General features: G+C 42.8%; 1 protein-coding gene across 3 annotated transcripts in view; it reads left to right on the top strand.

The window, feature by feature from the left end:
• The first annotated feature begins 3177 nt into the window (after window positions 1-3177).
• LOC131228526 (uncharacterized) overlaps window positions 3178-11529 on the top strand; it is a 32325-nt gene continuing 23973 nt past the window's right edge. For all 3 annotated transcript variants that reach the window (XM_058224229.1, XM_058224228.1, XM_058224230.1), the window contains exons 1-2: window positions 3178-3311; window positions 3470-4043. In XM_058224229.1, the coding sequence (XP_058080212.1) occupies window positions 3600-4043 (444 nt within the window). In that variant the 5' untranslated portion in view covers window positions 3178-3311; window positions 3470-3599. The remainder of the gene's footprint in view (window positions 3312-3469; window positions 4044-11529) is intronic.

Genomic DNA, 11529 nt, shown 5'->3' with positions numbered 1-11529 from the left:
CTCTCCATCTTCTGTTGTGCATAAGTTGAAGCGGTTCTCTGTGGCTTAAAACAGGCTCCCCGAGCATGGTTTGAAAAGTTCAAGTCCATTCTGCTTCGCTTTTCCTTTGTCCAAAACCAATATGGCTCCTCTTTGTTCCTTTGCAAAACCCCAACTGGCCTTGTTCTTTTACTTGTGTATGTGGATGATTTTGTCATTACTGGGACTGACTCTAGTCTGATTACTCGCTCCAGCAGCATCTTTAGACTTCTTTTCACATGAAGGATCTTGATCCTCTTACGTATTTTTTGGGTTTAGAGGTGCACATAGATTCTTCAGGTATATTCTTGAATCAACACAAATATACCCTGGATTTGATTAGTTTGGCTGGTCTTCAGGGTTCTCCCTCGGTAAATAACTCCTATGGAAGTCAACGTGAAATACCGTAGCGCGGAGGGTGATCTTCTTTCTTATCCCACTGTGTTTCGGCAATTGGTAGGCAGCTTGAACTATTTGACTATTACTCGATCTGTTATTTCCTTCGCTGTTCAGCAAGTTAGCCAGTTTATGCGAACTCCACGCCATATCCATTTAGCTGCCGTGCGTCGTATCATTTGATATCTTCGAGGTTCACCTGATCGTGGGTTGTTCTTTCTCACTGGCTTGCCTCCTTGTCTTGTTGCTTATAGTGATGTGGATTGGCCCGGATGTCCTGAAACTCGGCGGTCTATTACAGGTTGGTGCATGTTTCTCGGTGATTCTTTGATCTCTTGGAAAAGTAAGAAACAAGCTCATGTTTTTAAATCTTCAATTGAATCTGAGTATCATGCAATGTCTGCTGCTTCTTTTGAGATTGTCTAGCTTCGTGGGCTTCTGGCTGAGCTTGGTTTTTCTCAAATTGATCCTACTCCTCTTCATGCTGATAACACTAATGCCATTCAGATTGCTGCTGATCCCATTTATCATGAGCGTACAAAGCATATTGAGGTGGACTGTCATTCTATTAGGGAGGCATTGGACACTCGTGTTATTTCTCTTCCGCATGTTTCTTCTGATCTTCAGATAGCTGACGTGTTTACAAAGGCCATGACCCGCCAGCGTCATCAGTTTCTTGTAGGCAAATTGATGCTTCTTGATCGCCCAACATCAATTTGAGGAGGGATGTCAGTCGGATTGGCTAAATAGTCTTTATAATTATGGCATGATTTTGATAATATGTAAATATTCTGTAATTAATAAGTTGATCATAGTTTTATAGTTTAGTTTGATTCCCTGTAATTGCCTTGTGAAGAGTCGACTACTTCAATGTGTGTGTGTGTGTGTGTGTGTGTAGGGAAAAGGTACTATGCGCTCGACCTCACGAGTCCGTCCCATGAGGTCGAGATGTGTGGGCCCCATTGTGATGCGTTTCGAACATCTACCCCATCAGTCAGATGCACCATTCCATCACGGGCCTAGGTCTCAAAAATCAAGTCAATCTGTGACTTGTGTGGGCCACACCACATACAGAAGTGGGGAGGGGCTGTGCACCATTAAAACATTCTTAATCATTTTTTGAGCCCACCGAGATGTGGTTTGCAAATCCAGCCCATCCATTATGTGTGTTCCACTTGGATGAGGGTTCAGACCAAGTTTCAGCAGCATTGAAAACTCATGTGGGCCCCACCAAGTGCTTTTATATGTTTTAACGGTGTCTTCACATGATTTTAAATGGTATGGCCCACCTGAGTTCCGTATACGGCTGATTTTTGGGATATCCCATAATTTAGAGGGGACCCATCAAATGCACGGTGTTGATGGTCGACACGCATCACGGTGGGGCCCACACAGCTCGACCTCACGGGAGCTTATCGTGAGGTCGAGCGCATAATACCTTTTCACACACACACACACACACACACACACACACACACATATATATATATATATGAGGAGGAACCCTTACATTGGGGTATTCAATACAATTGATAGAAATGACCTGTATTTATACCTGAGAGTTATAGTGAACGTGTCCGGAAATCTCGGCACGGTCATAGCCATCACGCGAGGATTACGCAGGCGCGGTGGTTAGCAGTTACCCATAGATCGTGTGCTGGGCATAACTCTAGTCGTGCGTTATTGGGATTATGCATTTATGTCGTTGCTAACTAGATTCCCATCTGAGCTGATCTCATGGCTCAGATCTTACCTGCCGACCTGAGCTCAAGGCTTAACACCTATCAAGTCCGGGCCGTGTTAGTAGAGTTGGTCTATTCCATATTCCCCAAGTCCTATCAACTTATCATATCTTTCATACGCTGAGTAGGAAGGATTGGGACGGTCAAGGATAAAGGACGGATCAGCTCAGACGCATGACCATACCTTGCTAGATCGTGCTCTTCGAATCAGGTTTGCAACTCTATAAGAGTTCTCGGGTCGGAAGCTTGCCTCGCCTTAGGCTCTAATTAGTCCAAGGCCTAACTCATTATGGTTGTAGTTAGCCTTAATACGGCTCGGCTCGGATTTACCCCTAACAGAAGCAGTTAGCCTCAATACGGCTCGACTCGGATTTACCCCTAACAGAAGCAGTTAGCCTCAATACGGCTCGACTCGGATTTACCTCTAATAGAAGTCCCCTACTCTCTAAGTCCAAACTCGAACTCAAAGAGTAATATATTTACCCCTGACAATAACAATGGTTGATGATATTTAAACAAAAAAACCCTCAAGGATAGCTGGAGATTGATCATATTGTTAGTGAGCAAAACCGTGTGCATTTGGCAATCTAGTGCTTAATGTCTTCAATTTATTCTCTCCATGCCACGTGCCATACCACCGTTGTAGTTTAAAGACACCAATCAAATGTGATGAGGGTGGACCATATGCATGATAAAAAGAAAGTGTAAACTAATTCCAACCTCTAATAATTTAAATATTTTCTGGAGCTCGCTAGAGCTCAAGCTTTGGATTAGGCCCAACCAGGGCTCAGGCATTGGGTTAGCCCAACCTGAGCTGGGCCCATTGCCAACCTCATACGGTATAACAAACCTCTCGAACGAACGATTATATTACACATACAAGTGGGACAATATAACATTGGACCGTTCTGATTACATGCCAGGAGCATATAGAGTGGGCCCACCTTACATGGACTCGCGCATGTGAACTTGCGCGCACAGTGCGGTTCGAATTTACAAATAGCTACTTATCTTAGCCAAGTCACTGTTTAAAATCTCTCTCTTCCCTGCTCTAGCTCACGCTACACGCCCTTTCTCTCCTTGCGCCCAAAATCAAGAAAGAAAGAGAAAGCTATCTCTCTCTCTTCAAATACTCGACCCGCCAAAAACATAAAGGTTATAAATACACATTCAAATCTCTCAAATCCCTCTTCTCCCTCTCTCTCTCTTTTTCTCTATCTCCCTTTTCTCTCTATCTCTCTCTCTCTAGGGTTTCTCTGCAATCTCTCTCTACATCCTCTCTCTCATGGCGTCTAATCTCTCTCCTCTTTCAGGTCCGTACGCCTCTCCTATCTGTCGTGCCATTTCATCCGAGAAACGCCGCAAGATCGAAGAAGATTGCAGACGTACTGATGAGTTTCGTTCGGCAGCTGGCAGATTTTCCCGCCGGAAAATGAAGGTAGGATGGAACCAGCAAGTTCAGATCCATCGTCGCCCAAAAGAGAGAATCTTTCTGTCAATGATGAGAAGCCGGCTGATTTGGGCGAAAGGGATGGACCTGAGGGCGGTTTTGACCCCGGTGGGCCTGGGCGGTCTCAGAAGAAGGCGAAGGTTGATGGTGGTGAGGACATGAAACGCGTGGCGGAGATCGTCATGGTGCTTTCGGCGATGGGGAAGTTGCGGGGTGGAAGGAGCCCAAGCAGCGCAGAGAGAGGGATGATGGTGGAGGCGAGGGAGAAGCTGGCGGGGATGTGTGAGTTTACGGTGGCGCCGAAGGATCTCGTGACGAGGGATGTGGTTAGGGCTGTTGTTGATGATCTTGGGTTTAGCAGATGGAAGGATCAGCGGTTCGGGTTCCGTATGCCCAGGATGTCGATTGCGGAGAAGGTGGCGTTCATGGAGAGAAAGGTTCATCTCTCGCTTTTTTATCACATACTTTCAGATTATTGCTAAGGCCTATATGATACTACTAGCACTGGTCATCCAAGCCGTGCATCAAGTGTGCTTCACCATCCAGGCATGGTGGGATGAGCCACATCTGAATGTGGAGTCTGGACATTTAGGTTCATTGTTGGTATCACGTTTTTCTGGCGTTGTTGTCATCGACAGAGTGGGCCCACCTGATTAATGCTAACTGGAAAACTAGTTGCAGAACTTCACTAAATATGCATCTGTCTGTAGCTAAAGAACCACCAACAATCAAGATCAAACCACTCACAGGAACAAAGCTGTAACAAAGAACCAATCTACACATTTTCTATTCAAATAAACATTCATTATAACATACCCATAGTTATGCCCTGAGTCCACATATATAGTCTCATACAAGTACGCATTTTTGTGTGACGGAATGTTGGCAGTAGAGGAATACAATTTTCATAGGATGAGGTTAGTGGAAATGAAGATTTTGAGATGAATGAGCGGCAAGAAAGGAAGGATGGAATTGGTAATGAATGTATTTAAGTGAACTTAGGAATAACACCAATATGTAATAAGATGAGGGGAAGTACATTGAGATGGCTTGGCCATGTGCAATGGAGAGAAGTACATTGAGATGGCTTAACCATGTGCAATGGAAACCAAGAACTACATCAATTAGGAGTGAGTCAATTCAAGTCGAAGGCTCTAAAAGGGCAAGGGTAAGGCCCAAAAAGATGTGGGTGTACGTAGTAAGAAAAGGCTCAAGGACCTATGGTTTAAGACTGTTGGGTTCACGCTTGAAAAACCAATGTTTATGCTCCTAGACTTTGCGTATTAATGATATATTCATGCATTAGCCTCATTAATGTGCTTGGAACATGGAAATTATATTATGTAAATGGGTTAAAGAAAGGCAATCCTCTAGTTGTCCTTAAAAACTTGAGATTGGTCACAACGACCATTAGCATAGGGAGAGTTGTGGGCCATGGATCTCAGTACCCTGTTTAGCCATAATCACTTAGCATGTTGTAGGACAAGCTAACGGTTATTCTTGTTTTGATCATCCTATGTAAGGGGACTGATGATGAACTAGGATGGAAGGTCTCCTCTAGTGAGTATGATGATGAGTCGGCATGCCTTTGCTCTACCCTGCATAGGAGCATGAATGTGCCATGGATACAAATTCCTTGTGTTGGACCTGTTGGACACTTGCATTGGTGTATCGAGTTCAACTCTCTAGGCTAAGAGGCTTGTGGATAAGATGTACTAACTTTAACTAATCCTTGGACCTTAGGACATGTGAAGAGTTCTAAGTCTTGGTGACAGGTGCTTTGGCTTGTTTTACGAGGTCATCTTCTTACCAACAAAAGTGTGTGTAGTTGGGTGCATACATCAAAGGTCCAGTTGAGGTTCACATGATTTAATAAGGGATCAATTGGTTACCTAGGACATTAGATAATGGATTGATCTTATGGTTTCGACCATTCATCAAGTGTGGTCAGTGCATCAAAGGTTTTCTATTGGGTAATCAAGGTTTTTCAATTGTTAACTTTTAACGTTAATTGTTGATTTGTTTTAAATTGGGTTTGAGGAACGTCCAGTGGTTAAGACTTGGTGATCCATGCCTTAGGCCTTCATGGGTTATTGGCTAAGGATGGTGGCTATGGTGAGTGGAGGGATTTGGGTGCATAGTTACGGTATGATCATGGATTGCTGATGCAGTAGGACATATCGGTGTTTTAAATAGCGCGTAGCATTCAACCCCCGATAGCTTGTAGCGTAAGCTATATGATACTTATATTTTCTTATTAAAAAAATAAAAAATATGATAAATTGTAAAAATAAATATGAAAAAAATGCAAAAATAAAAAATCCACACCACAGTGGACCCCATGCATTTGGGCCATCGCATAGAACAGCACAGTGGACCCCATGCATGTGGTCCACATGATGGTTGGATGGGTCAAATGCATGCTAGCAGGCCGCACACATATCTTTGTTAAAAAAATATATATATATCCACAGGAACCAACCTCCTAAAAAGGAAAACAATTGAAAAAAATAAAGAAATAACCTTAAATTTTCATTTGAAATGAAAAGAAAACTCATAAAAGAGATTAAGGGATTAAGGGGCCAAAACACGCCTTGAATAAAGATTCAATCAATCGGAATCTGATTTATTTTATTTTATTTTTAAAGCTATGTGTCCGTACGGTTGTGAAAATGGGGAAACCTAATTTCTCCGTTGTTTGGGCTTCAATGCTCTTGAAAATACAGCAATTGGATGTTGTTGTGGGGCTGATTCAACGCCTAAAGTTTCATCGTCAACGGGCTTATCAATCGAGAGAATCGAAAATGTCTAGAGACCTGGACTAGTAGTCGCAGCTTTGAGATGGGGCTTTCGAAAGAAACCCCTATTCGATATCCTTTAAGTTAAAAGCTTCTTTTAAAATATGAGTCCCCCAACATATATTGAGAGGAAAAAATTCTCAACCACACATTTGGAGGCCCATTTTAAAATGGTTTAGATTGTCAAAAAGTTTAAGTGAGTACATATTTGCAGTCTACGCATTGCCACGTGTGTGAAGGATGGTCTTGATAACTCTACATGCTGCCACATGTGAGAAGCATGGGCCACCACCATTTAAAAACAGTTTGTTAACTCATAGCATAAAACAAATGTCTTATTTTAAAGAAAATGGACTGTGCTCCTAAGGCGTACACAACATACGATACACACTACAGCTGCGTAGCGTACACAACATCACTACATGGGAAATGCGCTATTTTGATGCGCTACGTAGCGTTTTTGCTACGCTACAACGCTATTGAAAACATTGGGGCATATATACTGTTCTTTAGGGTGGTGAAATACTGTAATTAGTGCCCAAGGGAGAGGACAAGAAGAGAGCCTTGGATGTCCTAAGCCCCCTTGGGCGTTACTCTGTGTGTGTGTGTGTGTGTGTGTGTGAGAGAGAGAGAGAGAGAGAGAGAGAGAGAGAGAGAGAGAGAGAGATGTTTCCACCTCTCCCTCCCACATCAAAAGTTCCATGTGTGGGAGTCCACCCTCGGATGGTTGTTCGTCTATCACCTTGGCTCTACTCTAGGGCTGACATGTGGATCTCATCATGCTCCATTTGGATTGATAAGGGAGATACCTTTTCGCTTGAAGGATTGACTTCAACTTTCTTAAGTTTTTGGCGGCTTTGGTCAAGGTAACCCTAGCCATACTAGTTAGGTTTTTGATTTCTAGAAACTTGATAATATCTAAACGGGGATCCTTAGGCGGTCCTTGCTCATTGCTCAGTGGTAGACTCATAAGAGTTTCAACACTAAGGTCATGGGTTCGACTACCCATTGTTGTGTGTGTGTGGGTGTGAGGGTGTGTGCGTGTAAAAAGAAAATGGGGATCCTTAGGGTAATTGAGCTTAAATATGGATATTTCAAAACTTTTATATTCCGCTGCATTTTAAAAATCCTACAAAGACATGGTCCTTGATACACAACCATGGACATACTATCATTTGCACACAAATTTTTTTAGCAGATTGGCCCCATGTGCAATCATGTCGAGCCCACTTGGGTCACCTCACACATATGGTTAGCAATTCGATCACATCAATTTGACTTCAAAAAGCTTGTCCATGAGTATGAAATTGGCACTATTTTTGAATTGTTTGCTCCTCAATGGGGTGCTACCCTGGTTATACGTTATTATAGTGGGAGGCATTCTCCCATCATTAGGAATTTAGAATGAAGTTAATTGTAGCTCTATAATTGGTTCATTATGTTATTGTATAGGATTAGGGGATGCATACACAGCCGTGGACATACTATCATCAACACATATTTTTTTAGTAGATTAGCCACGTGATCATGTGGAGCCCACTTGGGTCATCTCAAATGGATGGTTAGCAATTGGACTACATCAATTCAGGACTTCAAGAAGCTCCTTCATGAGTTTGAAATTGGCAATGCTCTTAAATGGTTTGCTCCTCAATTGGTGCTACCATGGTTATCCATTATTATAGTGGAGGCATTCCCCATTATTAGAAATTTAGAATGGAGGGCGCTAATTGTAGCTCCATAATTGGTTCTTATCATGTTATTGTATGTTTGGACTTTGGAAGATTCCAACAACTTCATTTTCGTGTTGCATCGGATAATGGTTGTTAGTCTGGAACAATCATCTACAAATGAAAAAAAATATCAGTAGCCAAACTCCGAGCTAAAGAAACAATGTTTTATATTATTGGTGCAAGGGAGAGGCTGTACAACGCTCTGCAAAGAGCTTCACATCGTAATTCAATTGGACTTAGCAACACAAGATTTGTAGGAAGTGACAATTGTAAACACTTAATAGTCACATGAACTAAATGGGTATGCCACAGGAAAACCCATGATTGATGTTAGATAGTAGTGATCCGAGGACATGCTTTGATAGTTTTGGCCAAGGTATTCCATAGCGATAACGGTGGCCGTAATGGCCACTAGCGTTACCTTTATGATACTGGGTGTAATGGTCATTATGGGGGTCGTAACGTTTGTAATGGTCTTTTTTGCTTTTATTGAAAACAAATTCTAAAAACTTGTTTTGGCATAGTAATGAACCATTATAGCCTTTACGGGGGGTGTAATGGGCCGTTACGGGGGCGGTAACGGCCTTTATGGGTAAATTTTTTTTTTTTCTTTTCGTAATGGTCGTTATGACCTTTACGACCTTGTAATGTGGAATGGTTGCCACTGTTACCTTTATGTAACATCCTTTACGACACACCATGGTTTTGGCTGAGCGCTGTTTAAAGATATACAATCCTCCATCCTCAAGCTTGTTGGAGTTCCGGATAGCTCCTTATCACACCACTATGATGTAATCTCGAGCCACAACAAACCCAGATCAACCCTAGGTATTAGAAATTCGGATCTAATACCATCGCTAATCTGTGCGCTTTGCGGGAGCATGTTTAACGAAGATAGGACAATCACAATAAAACAGAATAGCCAAACAAACAATCAAGCAAGCAACAACAAAACACAAGATATTTAACGTGGAAAACCCTTGTGGGAAAGGACCATGGCACAAAGCGATAGAGATCCACTATACTCAAAAACTTAGAGTTTACACCACTCACCTTCTTTGCTTATTGACGAATCTGATCTCTCCTTGTGATGCACACTTAGGAAAAACCCTAGGCCCTTGAGAAAATCCCTCCCAAGCCCTCATTAGTTTTTAGAAACCATCTCACCTTGCAAACCCTTGCCGTCAAAGAGAAAACACTTGTATTAACCAAGCCCTAATCGCGATCGGACATAAATACCCTGATTTGCGCTAATCTGCGTAACCCGTTTGGTCTGACCAAATGGGACCTTCGATCGACAAAACCAAACCGACTCACAATTTTTGGTCGAATCGAAAACGTGCAAATCATCACAATGTGCAAATTGAGAAACAACCCAATTTTCGGTTGAATCGAAAAAAACCTTGGTTGAACCGAGACATGGCTTCTCTACATAACAAATTGGGAGAATCCAAGGTCCTGCACAACAATCTCCACCTTGACTTGCATTCTGTTAAGTCATCCTGAAGACCTCCCGTGCAATCTCCATCTTGAGCATAGACCGCTCCTTGCATTCTCCACCTAGAACGCAGCTCCATCCGCACCCTTGTGCAAATGTGCCTAATCTTATCAATGGCTAGAGAAATTGATCAAGTCCAAGCCCAAGCAATGCTTGAACTTCTCTGTGGTCATAGGCTTTGTCAACATGCCCGCGACATTCTCGTCCATGTTAATATTCTGAAGCGGAATTTCTCCTGAAGTGATGAGTTCCTGTATCCTGTGGAACCTCACGTTGATGTGCTTGGTTCTCGCGTGAGACACCTGATTCATTGCTAGATGGATATCACTCTAACTATTGTAGTGTAATTGGAGCGCCTCTTGCTTCGACTCGAGTCAGACCTTTCAACCATAATGCTTTCTTTGACGCCTCCGTCGCAACCATATATTCCGCCTCAGTTGTAGACAACACAATCGTAGACTGTAGCGTTAATCTCCAACATATCGATCCTCCTGCTGATGTAAAAACATATTCCGTAGTGGACCTCTCGTTGTCCGGATCATCTGCATAATCCGAATCCACGTAGCCTACAACTCCACCTAAGGCTCTATGTCCCCTAAACATGATCCTAGTGTCGACTGTGCCCCTGAGATACCCGAGAATCCTCTAAACGACATTCCAATGCTCATATCTTGGATTTGCCATATATTTGCTGACCACATAATGAAGGGGCATTTTCACATCGGGCTCGAGTGGGGTGGCTTATGTGAAGTGGGGACACACTCGGGGTGGGCAGCTTGTGTGAGGCGAGACAAGGCTTATGTGAAGCGGGGCATGGGCTATGAGATAAATGGATTGATTCGCCATACTCTATCAGTTTGTGCTTTTAGAGCAAGTGTTAGTTGTCTTACATTACCACAACTGGCTGTGAGATATCCGGTCTCCCACAAACCATTGCATACATGGGACTTCCCACCGCACTTGTGCACGACACCCTTAACATGTCTGAAATCTCATCTTTTGTACTTGCACACGACTTGTCTGATAACTTAAAGTGACCTGCTAGAGGTGTGCTAATTGGCTTAACACCTTCCATATGGAACTTCTCTAGCACCTTTTGCACCCAACCCTTCTGAGAAAGCCACAACTTCCCAGACTCTCTGCCTCTGTGTATTTCCATGCCTATGATTTTCTTCGCAGTGCCCAAATCCTTCATTTCAAACTTTTGCTTAACAGAGACATAAGCAAGAGTATCTCCTTGTTCTTTGCAACAATTAGCATATCATCAACATAAAGCATCAGTAGAATGTAGGACCCGTCCTCAAGCACCCTGTAATATACACAACAATCGTACTTACACCTGATATACCCAATCTCCACCATGTAAGAATCGAACCGCTTGTACCATTGCTTCAGAGATTGCTTCAACCTATACAATGACTTCTTCAACCTACACACGTGGCCTTCCTTATCAAGCTCATCGAATCTTTTAGGCCGCCTCTTGTAAATGACTTCCTCCAAGTTCCCATGAAGGAATGTCGTCTTTCCATTGAGCTGCTCTAATTCCAAGTTGGATTTTGATACCATAGCAAGTAACACCGTGATTGACGTATGTTTCATGACCGGAGAGAAAAACCTCGTTGTAATCTACTCATTTCCTCTGAAAGTGCCCCTTTGTTACAAGCTGTGCTTTGTACTTTTCGCCATCTTTCTCTGTTAATGCTTCATTCTTCTTGAACACCCACTTGCACTATATAGCCCTCAGACCTTTTGGCAGTTCCACCAACTCCCATGTCTGATTCCTGTATAAAGATTCCATCTCCTCAACCATAGTTGACATCTACTTGTCGCCATCCTTTTTAGATTTTGTTTCTTGAAAGGTGGGGGGATCTGCACTCCTTGTGAACAATACAAAAGA

This window comes from Magnolia sinica, chromosome 16, assembly GCF_029962835.1.
Source record: "Magnolia sinica isolate HGM2019 chromosome 16, MsV1, whole genome shotgun sequence".
Taxonomy (NCBI): Eukaryota; Viridiplantae; Streptophyta; class Magnoliopsida; order Magnoliales; family Magnoliaceae; genus Magnolia; species Magnolia sinica.
Note: the sequence above shows the minus strand (reverse complement) of the source record. Positions and strands in the feature narration are given on the sequence as shown.